This window comes from Macaca fascicularis, chromosome X, assembly GCF_037993035.2.
Source record: "Macaca fascicularis isolate 582-1 chromosome X, T2T-MFA8v1.1".
NCBI lineage: Eukaryota > Metazoa > Chordata > Mammalia > Primates > Cercopithecidae > Macaca > Macaca fascicularis.
In genome coordinates this window covers 78,246,995-78,274,981 of record NC_088395.1, presented here as the reverse complement: position 1 = coordinate 78,274,981, position 27,987 = coordinate 78,246,995, and the positions used below count along the sequence as shown (strand labels likewise).

General features: G+C 41.7%; 1 protein-coding gene and 1 long non-coding RNA gene across 3 annotated transcripts in view; one reads left to right on the top strand and one right to left on the bottom strand.

Moving 5' to 3' along the window:
• Nucleotides 1-22,034, bottom strand: part of OGT (O-linked N-acetylglucosamine (GlcNAc) transferase) — a 42,947-nt gene extending 20,913 nt beyond the window's left edge. Inside the window, exons 1-6 of one of the 2 annotated variants that reach the window (XM_005593919.4) lie at nt 21,771-22,034; nt 18,794-18,974; nt 17,069-17,312; nt 10,253-10,321; nt 6,870-6,986; nt 46-125 (exon numbers count right to left, since the gene is read on the bottom strand). In XM_005593919.4, the coding sequence (XP_005593976.1) occupies nt 46-125; nt 6,870-6,986; nt 10,253-10,321; nt 17,069-17,312; nt 18,794-18,974; nt 21,771-21,807 (728 nt within the window). In that variant the 5' untranslated portion in view covers nt 21,808-22,034. The remainder of the gene's footprint in view (nt 1-45; nt 126-6,869; nt 6,987-10,252; nt 10,322-17,068; nt 17,313-18,793; nt 18,975-21,770) is intronic. The other variant, XM_005593920.5, reaches the window with a different exon arrangement.
• Nucleotides 2,913-5,153, top strand: LOC141409475 (uncharacterized). The gene is made up of 2 exons (XR_012430374.1): nt 2,913-4,021; nt 4,352-5,153. It is a non-coding gene; the product is annotated as an uncharacterized lncRNA (long non-coding RNA).
• Nucleotides 22,035-27,987: the final 5,953 nt, after the last annotated feature.

Here is a 27,987-nt window from a genome sequence, read left to right as displayed (position 1 = left end):
ACAACAAAGATTCAAGAAAATTTATTAAACAGAACATTCTCTCACCTGTCAAAAATGCGTGCCTCTTTCAAGACATTTCCTAAATTGATATAAGCATCCAGAAAGTTTGGGTCAAGGGTGACAGCCTAAAAATTTCAGGACAGTTAGTTACTCACAGCAAGTTAGGATTTCACCAGATCAACTTCCCAATTACAGTTTTTTTACTCCAAGGTCCTTGCAGAGTTTCAATTACATTTCATTTTAATAAACCAATGATTTATTTAGTGCCTTCTCATTACTTTTACAAACCTCATTATTATCAAAGTAACTTCTCATGCCTCATGTTCTCAGGAGCAAAATGGGTCCTGAACAGAAAAATTTAAAATGGGCCTGCTCCAATTTCATTAAACTGAATACTTCTAATGATTGGCCCTATTTTATTCACAATTACACCAGTTTAACTCTTCTGAAAAAATAGTGGCAAAAGAGGCAGCAAACTCTTACTGAAAAGGAAAATACATACCTCAGTTGTATGCATAGAACTACATGCTCAGCAAGACCTTATTAAGACATGCAATTAGTGCTGTATATACAGTAAGATACAATACTTCAAGGAAATACTAACTAACCATTAAACGGTGTCATTCAAATAGTTGTCATGTTGTCTAGAGCAGTGATTCTCAACCCTGGCAGTATATTAAGAATTTACCTCCTAGAAAAGGTACCTAGGCTCTATCACAGGCCAGTTAAATCAGACCCTCTGAAGATAGAGTCAGGATATCCAGATCTTTTATAAGCTCCTCATGCGTAACCAAGGAAGAGAACCACTGATCAAGAAAGATACTCCTACAGGATGGTAAATGTAAACTTTAATCAAAACATCAGCCGGGTGCAGTGGCTCACACCTGTAATCCCAACACTTTGGGAGGCCAAGGCAGGCGGACCACTTGAGGTCAGGAGTTCAAGACCAGCCTGGCCAACATGGTGAAACTCCACCTCTACTAAAAACACAAAAATTACCCAGGCATGGTGATGTGCAACTGTAGTCCCAGCTACTCGGGAGGCTGAGGCATGAGAATGGCTTGAACCCGAGAAGCAGAGGTTACAGTGGGCCAAGATCATGCCACTGCACTCCAGCCTGGGCAACAGAGCAAGACTGTATCTCCAAAAAAAAAAAAAAAAAAAAGAAAAAAAAAAAAACACCAAAAAGGTATTTGATTAAGACACTGAATATGTTTATTAAAGATTGATAAAGAACACTTCATCTGCTGGGCGCGCTGGCTCTTGCCTGTAATCCCAGCACTTTGGGAGGCCAAGGCGGGCAGATCACTTGAGGCCCGGGGTTCAAGACCAGCCTGGCCAACATGGCGAAATCGCGTCTCTACTAAAAAAAAAAAAATTAGCCAGGCATGGTGGCTAACACCTGTAATCCCAGCTACTCGGGAGGCTGAGGCAGGAGAACTGCTTGAACCTGGGAGGCGGAGGCTGCAGTGAGCTGAGATCGTGCCATTGCACTCTAGCCTGGGCAACAGAGTGAGACTCTGTCTCAAAAAAAATAAAGAACACTTCATCTTCACTTAGATGACAACTCTGTAGTAAACAGTGTGATGCATTTAATTTAGATTGTCTATAGTGATAGATGTCCACTCCAAAAACTTTTAAACTTTATAATAGAAACGTCTAAACACATACAAAAATAGAGGAACACCCAAGTCTCCATTATCCATTTTCAACAATTCATATATCATGTTTGATCTTATTTAATCTATATTCCAACTTACTCCCCCTCTTCGCAGATCATTTTGAAGCAAAACTCAGACATATTCCATTCGAAAATGTTTCAGTATGTATCTCAGGGACAACACAAGAAGCTTTTTCCTCCCAACCTAACCACAATACCATTATCATACTTAACAAACAAACAAAAAAAGACAGCAATTCCTTCATATTAAATATCGGCTGGGCGTAGTGGCTCATGCCTGTAATCCTAGCACTTTGGGAGGCCGAGGCAGGCCGACTGCCTTAGCTCAGGAGTTTAAGACCTGGGCAACATGGCAAAACCCCGTCTCTACTAAAAATACAAAAAGTTAGCCGGGCGTGATGGCGCATGCCTGTAGTCCCACCTACTCTGGAAGCTGAGGCAAGTGAATCCCTTGAGCCCGGGAGGTGAAAGTTGCAGTGAGCCAAGATCACACCACTACACTCCAGCCTGGGCGACAGAGTAAGACCCTGTCTCAAAAAAATAATAATAATAATAATTCCATTCAGTGGTCCAATTTCTCATCGAGTCAGGATCCAAATAAGACCCATATAATTTGTCAATGTGCCTCTCTTTCTTTTAATCCTTTAAAAGTTTATTTATTTATTTATTTATTTTTGGAGGTGGAGTGTCACTCACTCTGTTGCCCAGGCTGGAGTGCAGTGGCACAATCCTGGCTCACTGCAACCTCCTCCTCCCAAGTTCAGGCAATTCTCCTGCCTCAGCCTCCTGAGTAGCTGGGATTATAGGCACCCAGCTTTTTTTTTTCTTTTGTATTTTTAGTAGAGATGGGGTTTCACCATCTTGGCCAGGCTGGTCTCAAACTCCTGATCTCAAGTGATCCACCTGCCTCAGCCTCTCAAAGTGCTGGGATTACAGGGGTGAGCCACCACACCCAGCCTAAAGTTTAATTTAAATCTCCATTTTTATTACTACAATTTGTTGAAGTAAGGTCAGCTTCCCAAAGTTTGAATTTTGCAGACTGCATCCCTATGGCGTCCTTTAACATGTTTCCTGTCCCGTATATCTCCTATAAATTGGTAGGTAGAACCAAAAGCTTAATTAGGTTTGTGTTCTTTTCTCTTTTTGCAAGACTACTTCACCAGTGAAATTGTTTATCATAAGGTACTTAATATCTGATTATATCTCGTTTTTGTCACTGAGAAATGCTTTATTTATTTATTTATTTATTTTATTTATTTATTTTTTTTGAGATGGAGTCTTGCTCTGTCACCCAGGTTGGAGGGCAATGGCACAATCTTGGCTCACTGCAACCTCTGCCTCCCAGGTTCAAGCGATTCGCCTGCCTCCGCCTCTCAGGTAGCTGGGATTACAGGCTCCTGTCACCATGCCCAGCTAATTTTTGTATTTTTAGTAGAGACCGGGTTTCACCATGTTGGCCAGTCTGGTCTCAAACTCCTGACCTCAGGTGATCCGCCCACCATGGCCTCCCAAAGTGCTGGGATTACAGGCATGAGCCACCACGTCCGGTCTAAATGCTTTAACTATTAATGATGATACTCTTATCATTCCTTCTTCACTTATTAGCTAGAATGCTTTTATAAAGAGAAGCTTCCCCCATCAACTATTAGGTTACTCTATGGTCCAGTTCATACAGGAGAGGGAAGACAAATGCTTTATACTTTTAATTTTTAAATTTAAAGTTGACATATAATTGTGTATATTTATGGCATACAATGGGATGGTTTGATCCATGTATACATTTTAGAAATATTCAACCAAGCTAATTAACATATCCATCACCTATTTTCTGTGGTTGAGGACATTAAAAACCTATTCTTTTTGCAATTTTGAAATATACATGATTAACAACTGTGGTCACCATGTAATACTATAGATCACTAAAACTTATTCCTCCAGTCTAACTGAAACTTTGTGCACTTTGACCAATATCTCCCTTTCCCCCATCCCTCCTCCACCCCCCAAGCCTCACCACTTTCTACTGTTTCTATGAAATCACCTTTTTCAGATTCCACAAATACGTGATATAATACAGTATCTAACTTTCTGTGCCTGGTTTATTTCACTTAGTATAAAGCACAGGTAACAAAAGCAAAAATACGCAATGAGATTGCATCAAACTAAAAAGCTTCTGCACGGTAAAGGAAACAATTACACAGCGTGAATAGGCAACCCCTGGGTTAGGAGATTTGCAAACTATACATCTGATAAAGGGATAAGGAACTCAACTCAGTAGCAAATACACCCATTAAACTACAGGCAAAGGATCTAAACAGACATTTCTCAAAAGAAGAGGTACAGGTGGCCGGGCGCGGTGGCTCAAGCCTGTAATCCCAGCACTTTGGGAGGCCGAGACGGGCGGATCACGAGGTCAGGAGTTCGAGACCATCCTGGCTAACACGGTGAAACCCCGTCTCTACTAAAAAATACAAAAAACTAGCCGGGCGAGGTGGTGGGCGCCTGTAGTCCCGGCTACTCGGGAGGCTGAGGCAGGAGAATGGCGTAAAAACCCGGGAGGCGGAGCTTGCAGTGAGCTGAGATCCGGCCACTGCAATCCACCCTGGGCGACATAGCGAGACTCCGTCTCAAAAAAAAAAAAAAAAAAAAAAAAAAAAAAAAGAAGAGGTACAGGCCAGGCACAGTGGCTCATGTCTGTAATCCCATCACTTTGGGAGGTCAGGATGGGAGGTTTGAGCTCAGGAGTTTGAGGTTGCAATGAGCTATTATGACGCCACTGCACTCCAGCCTGGGCAACAGAGCAGGATCTCATCTCAAAAAAAAAAAAAAAAAATGTCAAGTAAGATACATAAAAACTATGCTCAACATCACTAATCATCAAGGAAATGCAAAATAAAACCATGAGTTAGCATCTCACACTTGTTAGTATAGCTATCATCAAAAGGATGAATAACAAGTATTAGTGAGGATGTAAAGAAAGGGAAGCCTTGTAACTGATGGGGGAAGTATAAACTGGTAAAGCCGTTTTGGGAACTAGTATAGAGGTTCCTCAAACACTTTATTCTTCTCTTTTTAACCAGTTTTCCAATTAATTGCTCCTTAATATATATATAAGTCTTCCAAAGGTGACCAATGAATGTTTTAGCATAATTATGAGCTCATAGATTTAAACATATTTGGTAAGCTGTAGTATATTTCAGTTATTATTCTTATTGATGCTCAAGTCTCCATCTTTATCTTTAGCCAGTGGGAGCCTCCTCAAGTTGCTTCCTGAGTCCTTTTGACACAAAGTAGTATGTCAAAGCTTCCTTGCTTTTTGGTATGACCAGACATTCCAAAACATTTTTTAAATTTCCTGCCCCAGACTTGGAATCTGCCTTTTCACCAAGAAGCCCTGCTTCTTTAAAGCCCACTTATAAAAATCACTTTTTAATTACTAAAGCACATTTTTTTTGAGACAGGGTCTCACTCCGTCGCCCAGGCTGGAGTGCAGTGGCATGATCACAGCTCACTGCAGACTCAAACTCCCAAGCTCAGGTGATCCTCCCATCTCAGCCTCCCCAGTAGCTGTGACTACAGGCGTGCGCCACCATGCGTGGCTACTTTTTGTATTTTCTGTAGAGATAGGGTCTTACTATGTTGCCCAGGCTGGTCTCAAACTACTAGGCTCAAGTAGTCCTCCTACCTCAGCCTCCCAAAGTGCTGGTTACAGGTGTGAGCCACTGTACACAGCCTAAAGTACATTTTCAACACAAAACTGGAAACTGCCATACCGTGTACTATCCAGGAAACACTGCAATAAAGATGTTCCTCAACTTAGGATGATGTCCCAATACACCCATCATAAGTTGAAAATACCTTAAGTCGAAATGCATTTAAAACACTTACTGAACATCCTAGCTTAGCCTAATTTTTTTTTTTTTTTTTTTTTTGAGACAGGGTCTCACTTTGTCACCCAGGCTGGAGTGCAGTGGTGCAATCTTGGCTCACTGCAACCTCCAGCTCCCAGGCCCAAGCAATCTTCCCACCTCAGCCCTGCAAATGGCTGGGACTACAGGAGCACACCACCACACCCAGCTAAAATTTTTGTAGAGACAGGGTCTCGTTATGTTGTCCAGGCTGGTCTTCAACTCCTAAGTTCAAGCAATCTGCCCTTGGCTTCCCAAAGCACTGGGATCACAGGTGTGAGCTACCGTACCTGGCCCACCTAGCCTCATTTTAAACATGCTCAGAACACATTAGTCTACAGTTGGGCAAAATTATCTAATACAAAGCCCTTTTTTAAAACTTTAATATGAGTTTTATTTTAATTCCAACATTTATTTTAGGTTCGGGGTACACATGCAGGTTTGTTACATGGGTAAATTGTGTCACAGCAATTTGGTATACAAATGATTTTGTCCATCATAGCACCCGGTGAGTAGTTTTTGTACCCTCACACTCCTCCCACCCTCCATCCTCAAGTAAACCCCGCTGTCTATTGTTCCCCTTTCTGTCCATGTGTACCCAATGCTTAGCTCCCACTTGTGAGTACGTGCAGTATTTGGTTTTCTGTTCCTGCATTAATTCACTTAGGATAATAACCTCCAGCTGCGTCCATGCTGCTGCAAAGGACATGATTTCATTTGTGATGGCTACATGGTATTCCATGGCATATATGTACCACATTTTCTTTAGCCCACCATTGATGGGCATCTAGGCTGATTCCATGTCTTTGCTATTGTGAAGTGATGAACATACGCGTGCATGTGTCTTTATGGTACCTTTTTATTTTTTAATCTTAGAGACAGGGTCTCACTCTGTCACTCAGGCTAAGTACAGTGGCATGGTCATAGCTCACTACAGCCTCAAACTCCTGGGCTCAAGTGATCCTCCTGCCTCAGCCTCCTTCCTATTTTATAATAGTGTGTTGGGCATCTCATGTAATTTACTGAATCTTGTACTGAAAGGGAAAACCAGAATGGCTACATGGGTACTCAAAGTACAATTTCTATTGTGTATCTCTTTTGCACCACTGTCAAGTTGAAAAAATATTTAAGTCAAGTCATTGTTCTCTGTAAGTCACATACTGCCTATACTGCCAGAGAAACAAAGATATAATGTGACTGGTTAACACCTATTATTTAGTTCTAGTAAAAACACTACACACGTAAGCACTTCAAAAATACCAATTATTAATTTAATGACTAACCTTTTCAAAGTGATGAATTGCAAGCCAAATTTCCCCTTGTGCATTGAAAACACAGCCAAGATTACTCCAAGCTACTGCAAAGTTCGGTTGCGTCTCAATTGCTTTCAAATAACATGCCTTAGGAGGGGTTAATGAAAGAAGATGGGAGGGAAAGGAGGTAAAGGGAAAGGGGAAAATTTGTAAAGGGAAAAAAAAAAGATTGGGGGGAGGGGGGAAGAAGGTGATATCATTATTCCTTCTCTGACCAGCCAAAAGTGACCCTGCAGCATAGGCTCGCTTGCGCCAAAACTAATGCGCTGCCACAGCTGGCTGCTCCTGCGCCTGCGCCACCAGAACCCAAGTGCAAACCACCATGTTCAGTTCTGCCAACCAAAGACCAACCCTTACACTGGGACTTAACTAGGAAGTCAGGTGCTATAAGGCTCTATGCTGGAGTTCTCTTACCCAAACAACTACTGGCCCTTGTCATGTTTTCAAGTGCTATCTAGAGGGCACAACTTGAGGCCGAGTTTTCCTACCCCCACTGTTTCCCAAAGTGTGTTCTATGAGGTGTTAAGAGGTATGGCTGAAAAAAAGGGAGTTCATGATCAAATAAATTAGGAAAACGGGTTTCTTTACTGGACTTCCCTAAGCCTTTAATAGTATAACAGGGTTCCCTGAACTTAGTTGACCATGGAACTCTTCTTTCATTGGGCATTTTATTAGAATACTATGAAACACATTTTGGGAAACGCTGCTCTTCAACAACGTTCCTCACTAACATCAAAACTATGCTACTGAAGAGAAAAATGTCTTTCTGCCAAGTTGGATACCATAAAGCCAGGCTTTAAGTTACATTGTCACAATGCCCCTGTCTCCCAAGGAGGACTGAAGCTGAAACCTCACATGACAGGATTGCACCTAGGTTGAGGTCCCTGTAATGCGAGCGCAAACATCGCTTGCGCAACCTAACAGCATCGCACTGCGCAATCGCTGCGAACTGCTGCGCTACATAGAACACCCCCAGACGCAGCAAACGGCCAACCAGATCCATTAATCTACTAGACAGGCCCATAGAGAATATTCGTTTAATGAGATTAGTTGGACTCGAGGTACGTTAAAACCCAATTTTATCCAAAAAGGCTACAGAATAGGACTGAGGGAGCCAGTCAATCAGATTACTCATCTAGTCAACCGTTCACAGGGGTTCATTCGCACGCAATGCGCATTAACGCTGCGCAGCCTGTGCGCTACTGCAGGGTCACAGCGCATCATCAGAAGAGCAGAATGCTGCAATCCAAACAAAGAAGAAAAAAGGAAAAAAAATGAACAACAAGAAGAGTTAGAAGCTTTTACTAAGTAAATTATCTCTAATAATTTTTAACATCAATTAACTTTTACTTATCTTTGACAGAATTGTGGCTATAGTATAAAACATTCTCTTACATAACTTGCTTGTAAATAAAATTATTTTAAGCTGTTTCTGAAGCCACAAGACAGAAGATTCAGGCATGGAGGCAAATTGTTTTGCTGTGGCAGTTACAAACCCGTTACCATATTTCTCATCATGTGACTTTTCGGTGCGTTCCTTGCTGGAAGAGGAGGAGGAGGTTGTGTGTCTGCCCTAGATCCAGGCCTCGAGCTCCCTTCAGCGAGGCACCTTACGCATGGAATAGGAGGTTTCACCCACCTGAAACCTTCTAAATACAATATCAATGGTGAAAAACCAAAAACAAGAGAGAAAATAAAAACAAGATCATTAGTAAAAGTTCAACAAAGCAATTGAAATTCTTTGGATGTCTATTACATATGGGAATGAGGACAGTCTCAAGTCTGTAACATGGGAAACATGCAGAAGGGAGAGGGTTAATCAGGGCTATTGCATACAGCAGGGATTTTTGCTGGAAGAAAGGCTCTTCATTTTCTACAAAGACAACTTAATTTTGCTTCCATCTACTAGGAATATGCTGGCTTGAATTTTCAAATGCACTGATTACAAAAGAAATACATTGCATTTCACTCAAGAGTATTTTCTTGTTTACTAAGTTCTCACAAAAAAACAGAATAACATTTTTCAAACTAGGTGTCTCCAGAGCTCTGAAATAAAGAAGTCAGCAACCTAAGGCAGGCGCAATGTCTCAGCCTAAACCGATCTCTAAAGCTGCAGTGAAGTGCAATTCATGTTAGCTGTCCGCTTGGTGGGGTGACAATTAATAGGAGCTTATCAAATATTTGTTCTATAAATTACCTATTAGATTTATCGGCTAAGATTGAAATCAATTACAATTCATTAGCTGGCAACCTACATAAGGTTAATCCAAAATGTCAGCAGAATTTATGAGCTGTGCACTTAAAACTGTGCCTTTTAACATCAGATGGTGCTGAAAAGCCTTCTCCCTCCCTGGATGAAGCAGTCAAACAGACAGCTACGCTGCGCATACACTCCACGCATTAGCATGCGCGTGGGGCTCAGAGCAACAGGTGGGAGTTTCAGAAGCATTCTGGTTTCTCCCCACTCCTCACCCCTGCAGCGCGGTTGCGTAAGGTGGCTTGTAACAAGACAACTGCATTATAAATTTAATTTTAAATTATACCAAAAGCTTTAATTAACCCAACCTGGTGTTCAAATTCATTATTTTGAAACACAGAATGCTAAAAGCCACCTTTCCACTTTGGCAAGTTTTCTTTCGATCAGTCCATTTCCCAAACAAACCAGCTTTGTCCTTCTGACCTTTTTTTAAGGGGTTGGGGTGGGGAGGAATAAAAGAAGGAAATGAGGAAGAAAAGAAGGTAGACAACTAGGATTGGAAAAGAGGAAAAAGGAACTTGGGAAGGGAGCGGGGACAAGAAGGGACAGGATGTTCCAATTATTAATTTGCAATCATTTTAACAGCCTTTCTTCCACTGTAAAGGGTGAGGAAGATGAAGGGAGGAAGGTTAAATAAGAATTTTAAATGCCAGTATTACAGGGTAACATTTGGATGAAATTCTTCTCCACTTACAAGCCACAAAGGACTTAGAAGAGCAGCATTTTCAATGGCACCTGCATCATATAGGAGTCTTGAGCCAAATCACAGGCGCTCTGCTTGTCACCAGCAGGCAAGCCTCAGATTTGAAGGAATGTTATTTATTCCCACATAAGATCATGACGGAGCCCAGTGTTATAAAGATGGTCTAGCTCAGCAGAAAGGCTCCAAAATGTTCAGGTTCTTGCTTTACCCCCAGATTTAGAACAGATATGCCAAAGCCTGGCCTTGCTCTATTCTGAGGCGATTCATGCCGTCAGTTTTCCTCAGTTTCAAAGGACTGTTTTGTGAAGATAGCTCAATGAAGAGTTGAAGACTTGGCAAAAAGTACAAGTTTTCATAACACTGATGTTTAAATGTGTTCTATCAAACACCTACCTTGGCTTCTTCCAAGCGACCCAGGGCTTTGAGCAGGTTCCCCAGGTCACTGCGAACACAGTACAAATCCTAGAAACCCAGAGACACTGTCATTAATTATACTCTGCTTTGTCAATTAAAAATATCTTCAAATCACTTTTAAGCATCTAGCTCCCTGCCATTTTATTCTATCAACTAAAGATACTGCCTGACAAACTTCAGTGCAGGACCACAACCCCTCATCCACAATTCCAAATCCCAAAAAGTTCCAAAAACTCATTTGAGGGTTAAACCTGACTTGAGGTGACATGAAACTATTTATAGAATTTAGTTATCTCACTTAGTATGAATACTCCTATCTTTTGCTGCAGAAATATAAATGTGTTTTACTAAAAGGTGCTGCTCCAAACCTTTCTGGGTGTTTTATATATGGTATTACCTTTCTAACATCCTAAAAATTCTGAATGTTGAAATGCATTTGGCCCCATTAGCTTCACGTAAAAGACTATGGGACCTTACTAGAACTTCTTTCTCTCCTCCCCAAATGTCAGTCACGTTAAAAAATATATATATATCAGGCTGGGCACGGGAGCTCATGCCTGTAATCCCAGCACTTTGGGAGGGCAAGGTGGGAGAATCACCTGAGGTCAGGAGTTCGAGACCAACCTGGCCAACATGGTGAAACCCCATCTCTACTAAAAATATAAAATTAGCCGGGTATGGCAGCGTGTGCCTGTAATCCCAGCTATTTGGGAGGCTTAAGCAGGAGAATCGGGTGAACCCAGGAGGCAGAGACTGCAGTTAGCTGAGATCGCGCCACTGCACTCCAGCCTGGGCGACAGAGACTCTTGTCTCAAAAAAAAAAGAAAAGGAATATATATATACACACACATCTCAAATATTTGTCCAACTATGTTATTCAAGGTTATGATGAATCACTCCTGTGTCAAGGACCAAAAATTTTCCAGAGTGGAAAAAAACATATTTAGCAAATGACTACCTATGAGCAAACCTCCCCTTAGGCTGTCAGGCATATTTAGAAACCCTGACTTCATTTCACTATCGGGCAAAAGAATTATCCAACCAAAGCCTCGATCCTGGCACCTGCCACTAGATTACTCATTAGTATTAAGTGCCATTAGAGTGGAGTGGGTGAATAATGAAAAGCAGTTGACTCTGCTTTTTATTAGCAGCTCAATTGTGCTGCTAGTCATCTGACTCACCAGTCCGTTCATCTGGATGAGACACTCATCACGACAGTGAGCTTAAATTTTTATTTGCCCTATTTTGCCATTGTCAGTCACATCTACCAGTCTACAGGCAGAAACAATGACAATAGGAAGTACGCTTATTATTCCAAACTGTTCCATGGGTGAAAGAGACTTAAGTCCTAGAAAGTGAAATTCTGTCAACTGTGCCGAAAAATCATCATATATATGATTTGCTCTGGAACTATATTATGGTTTCCAAAATCAGTTCATTAATTCTACTGATAAACAGCTTTTGTGGTTGTATAATATCATCCATCAGGTGAACCAAAAAGTCTGCCAACAAAGTACAGGCTGCCACACAACAATCTTACAGTCAGCCATACTGGGTCAGTTCCATGATCTTCCTGACTCAGTACTGTCCCTCAAGCAATGACTGATGATCTAGAGAGTTAGGTTGTCTCCCATCACTTCGAGCACAAAAGGCTAATACTAATCCTCAAAACATCAAAGGTACCATTAATCTTATTTGACTTCTCCTCTAATTAGTCTGAGCACTTTTTAACACTATACTCTCAGAAGTAATGAATTATATAATCTTGCTATCTACTTTGTATGGTTATGTTTTTTCTAAACTTAAAGAGTTACCCCTGTTTTGGCAGACCATGACTGTATAATCCAATCCATTCATACAAGCTCCTTCTACTACTTGATAATTGTGGTTATTTATGTTTGGACTTTTACCAATTCCTATGCCTTTTCTAAGCCATAATAATCAGAAGTCTTGCAATAATTCTCCAACAATGACTGTAATGGCCATACATAGTAGCCAACCAATGCATAATTTTATTACCCTCTAGTTTCTATGAACTCTTGGATGGATGCCACTTAAGTCCTGACAGTGTATCTGTCTATCTATATTTTGTTGTTATCATATAGATCCATTACAGTATACTAAATCAAGTTAACACAATGCTCATAGTTAAAAATAGATTATCTTCAAGATTACTATAAGATAATCAATAAGACAGTTTTAGAAAAAGCTAAAACATCATATTAATTGTAACGGTGAAATCCAATTCTCCTGTCTGGGGATCCAAATCTATGTGCATGAACAGCTAATTTCTAGAAAACGCAAGGGCACCACCATTCTCCCAAAAGTTCAAAACCTAAGATATCACTTCTGCTTCATCTATCAAATCAAAACATTTTTGACAGTTATATTTCTCAAAACTAGCCCATTCTATCCATCCCCGGTTAATACATTTCATGCAAACTGTTATTCAATTCAATAACATGCCTGGAACTGTAGGGAAAAGATATAGAATCCTTATCATCAAGAGGCACTTAAAATCTATGTGAAAAGACAAGGCACACACTAAATGCCCACTCAGTAGTAAAGAATTTTAAGAGAACGAGATGATGAGCTCATAAGAAATGTTTAAGCTGGGCCTTGAAGGATGAGAAGGGTTTTAATAGACAAAGGAGGAGGCACTGTAAACAAGGGAAAATCGTGAGAATAAAAGGAGATGGAAATGAGTAAAATTTTCCTATAGAACTATTCCTCCTAAGATTGCATCAGTTTCCTGCCTTTCCCCCTAGAGCCTCCCACCCCCACCAGCCACAACATCTAGACACATACATACATATGAAGTAAAATCAGGTCGATAAAAACCTACAGTAATTCTCAATTGCCTCTCAAATTAAATTCAAACTCCTCAGCCTCTCTATTCTTTCTAAATCTTCCAATTGACTCTCCTCTACTACATTCACTTCTTGTTACTACTTGACTACCACTTCAGCCAAGGAAGTCTACTTGCTATTTACCTTCCTACAGAATGCTTAGGTTATAAGCACCCACTCGAGGAAATCTTCTGATTAATACTCTCCAACAATTATCATCCGAGGAGCTTACACCATTTTTTCCTTTATGGGTTAGGTCCTGTCTTATATTATAACCCGCAACTTCAACCACAACACATCTCCCCAATTCCTAACAAAGCATTGCATACACAATAAGCACTCACGTATTTAAATACAACATTTGCACAGCAACCTTAACAAAAAGCAGAACAAAAAGAATCGAAATGTATGGTTTTCTACAGTGCAGCTGTATAAGTGAGGCTCAGCAGTAATAAATAACACGACAGGAACACACATGATGGCCAGGATGCCAGCAGCTCTCCGTTCTGTGCATCCACAATCAAAGCACAAGCAACAATTCAACAACCTATAGATTCAGAAACAGACCTGTTTAAAACAACTCAGGGTTATAGCCGTTACACAAAAGATAATTTTATACATAATTTGTAAAAGGAATTGCCAGGTATAGGCAACTCTAGCTGAGTCATCATGTAAAAGAACATGTGCTGCCACTGCAAGATGCTATCTGCAATAAGACCTTCAAATACAACAGACTGGCCGGGCACAGTGGATCACGCCTGTAATCCCAACACTTTGGGAGGCTGAAGCTGGCAGATCACCTGAGGTCAGGAGTTCAAGACAGGCCTGGCCACCATGGTGAAACCCTGTCTCTACTAAAAATACAAAAAATTAGCCAGGCGTGGTGGTGGGCCCCCGTGATCCCAGCTACTTCGGAGGCTGAGGCAGAAGAATCGTTTGAACCCAGGAGGCAGAGGTTGCAGTGAGCCGAGATCGCACCACTGCACTCCAGCCTGGGTGACAAGGGCAAAACTCCGTCTCCAAAAAAAAAAAAAAAAAAAAAAAAGACAGACTAAAATCTTACCAAAATTATGAAAACACCCAACATTATAGAAGATAATTCAGAATGAAAAAAATGATAGCTGTGTCAGCCGGGCGCGGTGGCTCAAGCCTGTAATCCCAGCACTTTGGGAGGCCGAGACGGGCGGATCACGAGGTCAGGAGATCGAGACCATCCTGGCTAACACGGTGAAACCCTGTCTCTACTAAAAAATACAAAAAACTAGCCGGGTGAGGTGGCGGGCGCCTGTAGTCCCAGCTACTCAGGAGGCTGAGGCAGGAGAATGGCGTGAACCCGGGAGGCGGAGCTTGCAGTGAGCTGAGATCCGGCCACAGCACTCCAGCCTGGGTGACAGAGCGAGACTCCGTCTCAAAAAAAAAAAAAAAAAAAAATGATAGCTGTGTCAAAGATAATTTCTCTAATCAAGTCACAGAGAACAACTTCTAAATTGATGTTATCTATTAACTTAAAAAGATAAACACTGTTGAAAACAGTTACCAAGGTTACAAAAGATACTACCTTAACATTCTACTCTTTCACTGCTGCAAAACCAAAATAACCTGAGTTTCTTTAACCATTTTTCATAGAATGCCAACTACATCTATGATTCAGGCCCACAATGTACTAATGATGCATTTAAGCACTGTCAACAAGAACATAAGGAACAGACGCAAGATTCTACCACTACTGAATTGACAACAGGCATTTGACAGTAAGTTTAAATCTAGTTAAGACTTTAGATATCCTGAAATAAATTAAAATATGATCACTATGGCACATTTAGTTGAAATCAAGGGAATCTGCACAATCCCATTTTCATTCTTATTGGTAAAAACAGTAATAAATAAGTAAAGCAGCACCTTCCACTAGAAGAAACATAGAACCAGATGAGAACACATGGCCATTCAATGCATTCAAGAGGTAATCCCATGATTTATCTTAGTACTATCTCACTTCCTTGGTAGGGTACAACAATAAGCTTCCTGCTAACAGCAGGTTAGATATTAAATAGCATGGTTCCATCTCTCACTTTAGTTTTCCTTCTCAACATGCTCCTACTGCTTGGTACACTATCAGTAGCAATGACTGCTCTGCTACACACATAGGCAACTGGAAATCCGAGCCAAGGGCATCAGAGTTAAAGATGGCAAGAATCACAGCTGTGTAAGAGAGTACACTATCAACAAGAGTAGAATCAACCTGATTAATAAAGGGAAAGAACTTACTGTGACAACTGGGTACAGAGGTGAGCCCTGATCCCTGGGAAAAATGGGGTCCAAGGCCCAGTGGCAGCACATACTGGTCTCCCTAAAACTTTATGTGGGTAACTAGCTAGATTAGTATTGCAATAAAACTTACAAAAAGTCACTCAAATGTACATATATATACACTGAGTATCTCTGAAAAGACGAGAAATTAGTTTCATTTGCTACCTCCAAGAGTGCTAACTGGAGGTATTCACTGTATCCATTCAAAAACCAAAAAATTTAGAAGCTGGGTGTGGTGGCACACACCTGTACTCCCAGCTACTCTGGAGGTGGAGGCAGAAGGATTGCTTGAGCCCAGGAGTATGAGTACAGCCTGGGCAACATAGCAAGACTCCATCTCTTAAAAAAATTTTTTTAAAGCAATGGATTTTTTTAAAAGGACATGTTTAAACTCTCAAAATTAACTACAAAAATTGTTAATAGATGTCATCATGAAAAGTGACTTCGGATCTTTGAGCAAACTACTAAATTTAGTTTTAGTTTCCTAACCAATAAAATGGAGATTAAGGGACAGCAGGATATGATCAATGGTTTTTTGATTGTGCTAAGGGCTGCTTTGATGGGTAGGTGCCCTCTGGGCACATTATCCCACTTTTATTTCTTTTCACTTCGACATTTGCTTTGAGGATATTCAGACTCAGGTTTTAATATCTATTAATACTTCATTACTAGCTTTGTGATCCCAAGAAAGCCACATAACCCTGAGTCCATGGTTTGTTTTTTAATTGATAAAATCAGAAATAATATCATCTATTTTGAAGAATTATTGTGAGGATTAACTAAGACCAATGATTTGAAGCTGTCAGTAGAGTGACCACACAGACTTTCAGTAAATGGTAGCTAAAATAAACTTAGCCATTTCCAGGTAGGTTACAAAACTGAATGTTGACAATGTAACTTGGGAACTTTTTCTAGATTTCTGTAACCCCACTGTCACCTACCTCTTAAGTTTACATCTACTTTCTCTAACTACATCGTAAGTTCTGAGGGAAAGTCTTATGTTTTTGTATCTTTCAGAGATCCTAAACACAGTATGAATTTAAGGTCTGCCAGTTGAGCCTCACTTGTTCCCAGAATACATCTGCAACTTAGACAAAAAAAATTTTTAAACTAATCAAAAGCCCAGTGTAAGTAGTATCATGTAAATTCTATCACTTCTAATTACATTGAAAGAAAAGAGAATAGGATATTGAGGAAGAAATTTTGTAGCCTAGTTTTCACATCATTCCATATAGTGGCATCTTGTTTTAAACTATTTTATATTACAAATTTTACAGATTAAGACCCATTATCCACAATTCCTTGAAAATCAATTAACTTGCAAACACTTACCAGAATTTATCCAAAGTTAATCACAGCAGAAAAAAAGTCATGCGCCCTGTACTTTATAGGTGTTATTTTAAAATTGATGTAGTTTCTTGCAATAAGAATTTTTATGCTTAATATAACTTGCTAAATAAAACAAATATTTTAACATAACGCAGACCAGCTAAAAGCAATTTCACCATTTTAAGTACATAAGCATTTCTAAACTTTTGACTTTATTCCATGTGAAAACCAACTTTAGTGTCTGAAATATCACACTATGTTTCTTTCTGGGTTTCTAGGAAGGGAAAATAACCACTAAAATTTTACTCACAGGATTGTACTGAAGAGCAGAGACGTAAGCTTGTACTGCCCCTTCCATGTCACCCGCTGCTACCAAGGCGGCTGCCAGGTTAATATAACCATCGATGAAATCAGGTTTGAGACGCAATGCATGTCGATAATGCTCAATTGCCTCCTGCAACTGCCCTCTTTCCTTGTACACATTCCCCAAATTCGAATAAGCTTCTGCCAGAAGGGGGTTCTGTTTAATTGCCAGAGTGCTAAAGTGAGCAGATCTGGAAAAGGTGAGAAGTGTTAATGCATGGGTATTCACATTACAGAAAAGAAGGTATGGCCCATATGCAACTCAAACAGTTTGAGACCTGCGCTATTGCTCATTATAAATACCTTATCTTTTAACTAGTGCATAGCCAGAAAATTTTGGAAAATCAAAGATTTTCAAAAGTGGAGGTATTCTAGATTTCAAAATGAAAAGCTTTTTCTTACTAAACAAAATTACTGGCTGGGTGCAGTGGCTCACGCCTGTAATCTCAGCACTTTGGGAGGATCACCTGAGGTCAGGAGTTCGAGACCAGCCTGGCCAACATGGTGAAACCCTGTCTCTACTAAAAATACAAAAAATTAGCCAGGCATGATGGCGGGCGCCTGTAATCTCAGCTACTCGGGAGGCTGAGGCAGGAGAATCGCTTGAGCCTGGGAGGCGGCGGTTGCAGTGAGTTGAGATTGCTCCACTGTACTCCGGCCTGGGTGACAAGAGTGAAACTCCATCTCAAAAAAAAAAAAAAAAAAATTTTTTTTTTTAAATTCTAACTAGGGTCTTGTTACAAAACTACCACATTGGCTGGGCGTGGTGGCTCACGTCTGTAATTCCAGCACTTTGGGAGGCCAATGCTAGCAGATCACCTGAGGTCGGGAGTTCAAGACCAGCCTGACCAACATGGAGAAACCCCGTCTCTACTAAAAATACAAAAATGAGTTGGGCGTGGTGTTGCATGCCCGTAATCCTAGCTACTCGGGAGGCTGAGACAGGAGAATCTCTTGAACCTGGGAGGCAGAGGTTGTGGTGAGCCGAGATGGCGCCACTACACTCCAGCCTGGGCAACAAGAGCGAAACTCCATCACAAAAAAAAAAAAAAAAAAAAAAAAACCACACACATTGGAAATCACGATCATTAAGATGAAAAATGAAAAGCTATGTGCACGAGTCTCGTTTTCCATTTGTTAAGATTTGATGATGCACATCTTTAAGTGTCTAAATATGCCAGAATGACAATTATTAAAAGGACAAGAACACAAATTCTTCCCTTTTGATTAATTCAACTGATTAACTAAAAGCAACACACCATAACAACTTAACGAAACTTCAGGTATGCATCTCCTGCCACAGCATACATAACCACCATTTCTGAGCATTTCAGTCCCTCAAACTGACAGGTCTCATGAAAGGGAGACTGGATGCTCAGATATACATTGATAATAATTTATTACCTGAACAGAGTCTAGAAAGCAGCAGACCCAGGTAGAAAAATCTAGAAAAGGTCCCTAGTCATACTGATAATATAACCACCACCACAAAAGGAAGGAGAAAAACTGGCAGCTGGGCATGTCACAAGTGGGCAAGAGAGAGCAGATGTGCGTTGGCGGCTCAGTTGAAACCCGGTACTGGAAAAATTTCAAGTTCAAATATTTAAGTATCATTTTTCAAGCTCAGCACCCAGAGGCAGCAATCACGAGCAGGTACCCCCACATCTCCTACCTGTCCAGCCTTCGACACTGGAAGTGTATAGATGAAAGTAATAAAAGCACACCAGTATTGTCTGGCTCTTGTCTCCAGAGCTGCATGCAGTGTCTTTCAGCTGCCTCAAAATCTCCTGCCTGATATTCTCGATGTGCCAACTCAGCTAACCCTTGGAAGGAAAGCATACGTTTCGTTGGTTCTGGAGAATCATCAAAACATTTGAGGGAAGGAGGGGGGAAAACAAAAAGTTAGAAATGTAAACAAAAAAATGTAAAAATATGGTATATTTAACTTAAAAATGGAAATGCTTGAAACTATGTAAAGCACTAGAGTGTTCTGCACGTTATTTATATCTCCAAGTTAACATCAAGTGCAGAATTGACATTTTTAGAATTCACCCATTAATACTTTCCCAAAGTAGAAAGGAATATTTACTTCCATATGAGATTACATTTTATGACCAAAAATACTTTGTACTTTTAAATTATAAATCATAGGTAGCATCTAAGGATTCACCGAACATCATTCCTTATATCTTAGTTTACATACAGAAACAAAATATTAAACGTGTGATTTGCAAGGTCACAAAGACTTAATAATACCAGAATAACATATTGGAAAACTTAATATTTTGTACCATATTTCAGGTTGGATTTGTGGAAGTGGAGTACTGGTAACAATCTACCAGTCTTAACCTCAGTAAGGACACTAGATGTGTTAACTCTTTAAATTCTATCAATGTGTTTGTATATTTCACAATTTAATTCTTTAAAAGGACAAGTAGAAACGAGCCTAAGGGAAAAACCAAAAAGTCAAAGTGCTATTTTTAAAACAGCTGATAAACAAGATGTTTGTCATTTGTCAACAGCCAAAATAGTTAAAGGGGTCATCAAACATTTTAAATAAAGACCCAAGATTTTACTGCTCCTCTACCATCCTAAACTCACAAGGAGACTAAATTGGCTAAATCCCACCCACGTTGGTTTAGCACTAACATTTTCCAAAGAGCTCTGGTATTGACTAAAGGATTAAGACAGTGCAAACAAGCCTATATAAACCAGGCAGTTATCTGCAACTGCAATGGTCAAAACGTTGGGGAGGAGGGGGGATGGACGCTAAAATATAAGATATTTGATAAAGCGCAACATAACGAATAAATAAAAGCACTTTGCTGCAACTGACTTAATCCAGATACATCAAGATCTTTAAAGGATATAGCTAAAGCCCAAAGAGGGGAAAAAAACTGCTTGTCACAACTGTAAATACTTAAACTGGGAATTCGACCGTAGCACTTCACTAGCTGGTTGAAATGGGAAACCATGGACAAATTTTTTAATTCTACCAAGGTTAAGGTGACGAGTTCAAACTTGAGCCCAGCTCCCCAATCATTAGAGCTGATGAGTGTTCTCTGGATACTGAGGAAAGCAAAGTAAATTTCCTGACAGAATGCACAGCTGACCACCAACACAAAGAGCACTGAGACTGGCATCCACATCTGGGAGAGGTTATCTCTCTAATAGAAACTAAAATTACATTTTAGCTAAGTTTCTAGAACTTCCTAGCTCCTTGTTTTCACACATTACTTTGTCACTTTTCAATGCCGCTTATCTATTTTAACACTTGAAACGACAGCTTCCTCAAATAAAATAACACATTAAAAAGGGCAAGCTAGTACAGAATCTCAAACCTTTGAAAATCACGGTGGAGAAGTGGGGAGAGGGGCACGGACTAATTATTAATCCCACTCCCTACGATTACGGATAAGATGCTATGGACGATTCACCTACTACTTACAGCACAACTTCCAGAAACAGGAACTAAAACCCTCCACACATCTCAACTGAGAAACAACCAAAAAATAACCTCGCGGGAAACCTCAGAAGCGCAGCCCAATTCCCCACCCCCTTCCGCCCAAATCGACTCAATATGGAAAGGCAGCTGAAGGACACTCCTATAATTTGGTTGTTTTCGTATTTTTAGTACCAAATGCTCGCGACTGAATTGTCTAAAAGGGCAACCGCCTTGTACTTGTGCAGCTACACTCCAGTTGCTTTACAAACTCTTCAAGCAGGGATGGAAACTTAAAAAAATATTACACCCTATGAATAAAGAGATGCTGGGCTAAAGAATGGGGATGGCAGACCCAGAGGCGGCGGCGGAGGAATACATCGAGAAAGTAACACAAAGCGAGAATTGGGCGGGCAGGGTGGTCAACGCCAAAGCAGCAGCGTCGGGGTGGTTTCTCCCCCAAGGATAGGAAGTGAACAGTAGGGCTGGCAACCTCGCGAAGGGAAGGGTGTGGTTCCCCGAGGACAGGGTGGGAAATCCAGGCTGAGGGCAGCGGTGGAATTGAGCGATGGCAAAGGAAACCCCTGGAAATTTCCAATCTAAACCGGGACCGCTCAACCGAAAGAACACCAGAAAGGCACTGCCTAGCGGGGTGCTGCTCAACGTCCCCTCTTCTCGAGGTGACTTGTGGCACCATCGACGAGCTTTTGCTCGTCCTCGGGTGATGCAAAGTGAGGATACGATTACATCGGAACGGCACCCCCGCCCTAGATTGGCAGAGAAGGACCAAATCTGGCTAAGGGGAAAAGGCTGGAGGGGGAGACGGAGGGAAAAAAGGAGAGGTGAAGAGCTGGAATTAGGGGAGAAAACCGCTGCAAAGGAGTGAAAGGGCAGGGATTCCAATGCAGTCCATTCCACGACATTCTAAGCGCGCACGTGTGATAGAAGCGCCCAGAGAGAGTGGAAAGCTACAACATTTACGAAATAAAAACAAAGCAAGAAAGGGAGCAAAAAGCAAGCAAAGCAGGAGGAGGAAATGTTCGGGAAGCGGACGACAGCGGAAAACCCGATCTACCACGAGAAGCTCAGCAATGTCACTGATGTAATGGGGATGGTTCGAGGTAAGGGAGGGAAGGAGTGATACAAGGTAGAGGACGGCGCGAGACCCCAAGGGGGCATCTGCCAAGGTAGAACGGGACACCGGTACCTGTGCTGTCGGCCACGTTGCCCACGGAAGACGCCATCTGGAGCTTCTCGAGGGAGAGCAAAAAAAAGGTAACTGGTCCTGCTGCCGCCACTACCGGCAAGAACGTATTTGGAGGTAGTAGTACAAGGGCAGCAGCCGTAGCAATGCTCTGGAGGGCTTCAGCGGCGGCAGCAGTTACAGGCTTCGAACCCTGGGAACTCTAGTTGGCCATCTACCTAGTACGGTCTTGAAATGGCGGCGACGGCTCCTCGGCCGAAACAACACGGGCCGGAACTACTTTCTGTTACAATCAAGTGCCCGCGCGGAGGTAGCCGCGGTAACCAGCGCCGCCAACAAAATGACTTCAAGCTGCAAAGTCGAGATTCCATGTAGCCCTCCGCGCAGCGCCCATTGCGACAAACACCACGGTGGAGACGGCGCATGCGAGCAGCCCTGTCAACCCGACTCGCGGTTAGGGCACTCTCCCGGGCGGAAGCGGCTAAGTTTCTTAAGAGTGTAGCGGAAGGGTAAAAACAAACAAACACACACACGGGGAGAATACATTTTTGCCACGGCGATAAAGAAGAGTCTGTTTGTTACTTAGCAGGTGGTGTCGTTTTAAACATAAACGCCAAAGGCGTCTAAAAAAGTTTGTCAACTTTATTCGTACAAAAACGGATGGTTACGACTCTCACGGATCAATTCCGATCCAGTCAATTCAGAAGATTGCCTCGCAAAGACAGCTGCTCCAAACTAGGAGCGAGAGGGTTCCTATTGAAGCCGTCTTCACTGTGACTCGGCCATCGATTTCGGCACTTCGATGAAAAAGACTGAAACTTTCACGGGGCCAGTTGAATGGAGACACCTCCAATGTTGACCGTATAGCCCGAAATTTCAAAATCGTTTTGGTATTCAGAAGACTCCTGCCCACAGTGATAGGGCAAATGCTTAATAACTCAGGGACATGCCGGGGGTTTGCACTCCGAAGGCAGCCATAAAAATGTTAAAGGTGATTCATGTTCGTCAAAATTCATGACTCTCCTCCGAGTTGTGACTTCATTTCAACCAACTAGCTCTGCGGATTGTCACAATCGGCGATTCCACTGAGCTCAAAGCAGATCAACAATGATAAATGAATTCACTTGCCATCTGCCTAAAACCACACGTCTAGATTTAGTCATGAATTGCCTCCACTTCCTTGAACAAATGGGTTCTTATGATCCTCCTGCAGTTTCAAGTCTACTGTTCAAACATTTTGTCACATTGGCATTTATACCTCACGTCTTGTTCTAGAAACGATTTAAGGTAACTTGCCACATCAGCAAGAAATTATTACAAGCCACTGGAGGCTACAAGTTGGATCTCTGAGAGCCTTTTTATTTCAAAAAGTCCTTGATCTAGGAAAGCAGGTCAATGAATTTCTTCAAAAAGTTTTTGCTAGGGGGGAGGGATAGCATTAGGAGATATACCTAATGTAAATGACAAGTTAATGGGTGCAGCACACCAACATGGCACATGTATACATATGTAACAAACCTGCACGTTGTGCACATGTACCCTAGAACTTAAAGTATAATAAAAAAGAAAAAAAAAAGTTTTTGCTACCTAGCCCCTTCACTACATTTTTTGATAAACTAAATCCTCAAATTCTGCTTAAATTTCTTCAAAACAGTCAACAAACAATTAATTATGGAAATAAGCACAGAGAAAATTCATAATGCTACTTTCTTCCATCCCATAATCAAGAGTCACATCATGCAGTGAAAAAGACAAAGATCACTACACAAACTCCCTTGAAAATTGGGCACCAACCTCTTGTAATTTGATTTAACTGGTAAAACCTCCCCCGCTCACACACACACCTACTACAAGTTCCCAATCTGTGATGAATAAACTCAGCTTTTCAACTTTTAGGAAAAGACTTCCCCGATTCCACTGGCAGATGTTTAGGCCTTGCTGATGAGCGGGTGCTAATTAACTAAAACTCTTTTTGTTGTTAAATGCAGGTCATGCTCGTACTTCTTCAGTCAATAAGTAACATTACTAGAGTCTCTATGTGCAAGGCACTGTGGGCGGCACAAAAATGAACAAAACAAATCCTCGCCCTCAAGGAACCTGAAGCCTAGTTAAGTATACACAAAAAGCTACTAGAGAGCAATACAGAAGACTATTTAGATGATAAAATATATTACTCTCTATGAATATCTAGGGAGGAAACAGGTAAGGTTGGAGGGGGTGACGAAGAAGGCTTGATCTGGACATTGAAGGAAGTGCTTTTGTGTGCTTGTTGTTCACATTGATTTCTGGGTTTTTTTGTGTGGGCAATTTTAAATTTAGAACCAATTATAATTAAATCAGTTGAGTCTTCAACCCCAATCCCAAACTTTGCCACCCAATAACACCACTGATGTTGCATACTTTTCTGCTGCTGTGTAACAAAGTATCACAAATACAGCTGCTCAAAACAACACAACATTTCACAGCAGTAGCACCAGCGTTGGAGGAGACCCGGGCTCGTGGCTAGTGGCTACTGCTGTGCTGCTGCTGCTGAAAAAAAAAATGGCTCCAAAGGTTAAATGAAGCTGAAGAAATACATAGATGTGAGAGGTGAAGCCCCCTGGACTTCCTGGGTCCGGTGGGGGCTTAAAGAACTTTTCTGTCTTACAAGAGGATTGTAAAATGCACCAATCAGCACTCTGTAGCTAGGATTGTAAAACGCACCCTCAGCCGGCTCTGTGGCTAGCTAGAGGTTTGTAAAATGCACCAATCAGTGCTCTGTAAAAACACACCAATCAGCGCTCTGTGGCTATCTAGAGTTTTGTAAAATGGACCACTCAGCACTCTGTAAAATGGACCAATCAGCAGGACATGGGCAGGGACAAATAAGGGACTAAAAGCTGGCCACATCCCCGCCCCACCCCCTCACTCCCGCAGGCCAGCAGCAGCAACCCCCTCAGGTCCCCTTCCACGCTGTGGAAGCTGTGTTCTTTCACTCTTTACAATGAATCCTGCTGCTGCTCACTCTTTGGGTCCATGCCACCTTTAAGAGCTGTAACACTCACTGCAAAGGTCCGTGGCTTCATTCTTGAAGTAAGAGAGACCAGGAACCCACCGGAAGGAACCAACTCCAGACGAAGATGCAGCCGCACAGACTCTCCAGGGGTGTGGAGCTAATATTCCAGAGAGAAATTACTCCCCTGGATGAAGTAACCAGTCACAAAGACTAATTAAAATCGATCTTAACACCTTCCAGAAATCTTGTAACCTGAATAAAAGTAAAGAAGAAACTGATTTCATGGTAGTACAACTATCACTAGCTAGTGAATGTGGAAAAGATGATTTCTTATTTGGTAGCTGCACTGGTAAAGATATGGCCACCTGTGATATCAACAGTGAAAGATGAAAAAGGAAAAAAGGAAAAAACAGTGAAAGCCTAATGAGTACATTGAAAAGGCAGCTTTCTGCAAAACAAAAGCAGAACAGCAAGGGGAGCACACCCTATGGGAGTTCTGCCAGATGAGGATACTTTTTCTCTCAGCACCAACAGTCTTTAAAGATGTGAGAGCTTAAAGACCAATAAGGTCCACTTCCCTCCACAGTCCTCACTATAGTCCTCTCCTTGGCTTACAAACTAAGAAAACATGTATCAAAACAGAAATGAGACGATGAGACTCAAAGCCTTGGTTCTTTCTTCCAATCCAAGTCTGGCACGGATTTTCACCATCTTCAGCCTGAAACTTCATACAAAGAACAAAGTAAAGAGTTCAGAATTTCAGAGTGGAGACTTGCATCTTCACCTCGATGAACATGTGCCTGTACTTATTGGACTTATGCCTCAAGACTACATTCAGTATTCTGTGCCTTTAGATGAGAGGCTCTATCCTTTGCAAGGGTGTCATGCTGTTGTCTGGACAGTTCTCCCATGGAAGTGAGAGGTGAAGCCAGCTGGACTTCTGGGTTGGGTGGGGACTTGGAGAAGTTTTCTATCTTACAAGAGGATTGTAAAATGCACCAATCAGCACTCTGTGTCTAGCTAAAGGATTCTAAAAGCACCAATCAGCACTCTGTAAAAACGCACTGGCCAGGTGTGGTGGCTCACGCCTGTAATACCAGCACTTTGAGAGGCTGAGGCAGGTAGATCACAAGGTCAGGAGATCAAGACCATCCTGGCTAACACGGTCAAACCCCATCTCTACTAAAAATACAAAAAATTAGCTGGGCGTGGTGGTGGGTGCCTGTAGTCCCAGCTACTCAGGAGGCTGAGGCAGGAGAATGGCATGAACCCAGGAGGCAGAGGTTGCAGTGAGTCAAGATCGCACCACTGTACTCCAGCCTGGGTGACAGAGCAAGACTCTGTCTCAAAAAAAAAAAAAAAGCACCAATCAGCATTCTGTGTCTAGCTAAAGGATTGTAAATGCACCAATCAGCACTCTGTAAAAATGCACCAATCAGCGCTCTGTGTCTAGCTAAAGGATTGTAAATGCACCAGCACCCTGTAAAAACACACCAATCAGTGCTCTGTAAAATGGACCAATCAGCAGGACATGGGCGGGGACAAACAAGGGAATAAATGCTGGCCACCCCCCAGCCAGCAGCAGCAACCTGCTTGGGTCCCCTTTCACGCTGTGGAAGCTTTGTTCTTTTGCTCTATCACAATAAATCTTGCTGCTGCTCACTCTTTGGCTCCATGCCACCTTTAAGAGCTATAACACCACGAAGGTCTGCGGCTTCATTCTTGAAGTCAGCGAGACTAAGAACCCACTGTAAGGAACCAACTCCGAACACAGAAGTTTCTGGGAATTCTATCCCCAAAGCTGAGAATCGGGCAGAGTAGGACCTGGTCATTGCCCTGGAGATCTTTGCGGATCCATTGCCGAATGGCTTAATTGGCACCTGTAGGAGTTACAATGCAGAGCCCAAGAACAAGTCAGGAAGACATTCCTGAAGACACTTTCATCATTACTACCTCCAATACAGAACAATCAAATCTAAAGGAACTTCTGTGGACTCACAGGTGCAGTTGTCCATGTGTCTGAAAGTATCCACTGTCATTTGAATTCTGATCCGACTCTCCTCCTGGGATGGCAAGAGTTGATGATTCTGTCCAAAGTAGTGACACTATGGTTGTGATAAGCCTTACAGAGGAGCTGAAAAAACTTGCAAAATAAGGATGATGCTGGGGGCAGTCACACGCTGACAGGCAGAAGAGAAGTGAGCAAATGTGCTAGATGGTTTTTTTTCTTGTCCCAGATAGCCCTAATGACCGTCATTTTTCAAGCTCAAGCTTTTGCTCCCATAGTAAACACTTCACACTAGAATTGAACACTCAAATGGCAGGTTTTGCTTTTATGAACAACCAGATGTAAAAGGACAATTAGTTGATCTAATTGAACATTCAACCAGGGACTCTGGAAAATAGAGTTTTTTCTTATTCAAGGTCTCGGTTGCCTGGATCTGCAATTTACCCCCTAAGACTGATCAATCCAATATTACAATTCATACAGGATTTGTTCTTTGCAGCACCCATGTCATTTGTTTTATGTCAGCATACCAGAATAGACTTATTTCAAAAACTGTCTTTGCCAAACAAAATGAAGGCTTATTGACAGGGGAAACATTGCTAAAAGATTATGAAAACCCTGCATCTTGCACTTTGGAATCAAGAAAAAGAGACTGAAATACAGTTTTACAAACTTTCATTGCTATCAATTTTGATGCCATAACTGTTTCAGTTTTATGTGTAAAAGAGTAATCAATTTGTTGAGAGGTAGGAAAGTGTTGGCAAGGTGTCTTGAGTTTATTTTTGTCCTTTAAAAAGTAAAGTCTTGAGTTTTTAGAACTGTGAATTATCTTTATCAATTTCCAAATAATTACAATAGGAATTCTCAGATTCTCCTTGATCTGCCACAACTCCTCCTCCACTGCTACCGCCACTTCTTTGCTGCTATCCACTATTATTATTATTTTTTTTTTTTTTTTTTTTTTTGAGACGGAGTCTCGCTCTGTCACCCAGGCTGGAGTGCAGTGGCCGGATCTCGGCTCACTCAAGCTCCGCCTCCCGGGTTCACGCCATTCTCCTGCCTCAGCCTCCCCAGTAGCTGGGACTACAGGCGCCTGCCACCTCGCCCGGCTAAGTTTTTGTATTTTTAGTAGAGACGGGGTTTCACTGTGTTAGCCAGGATGGTCTCGATCTCCTGACCTCGTGATCCGCCCGTCTCGGCCTCCCAAAGTGCTGGGA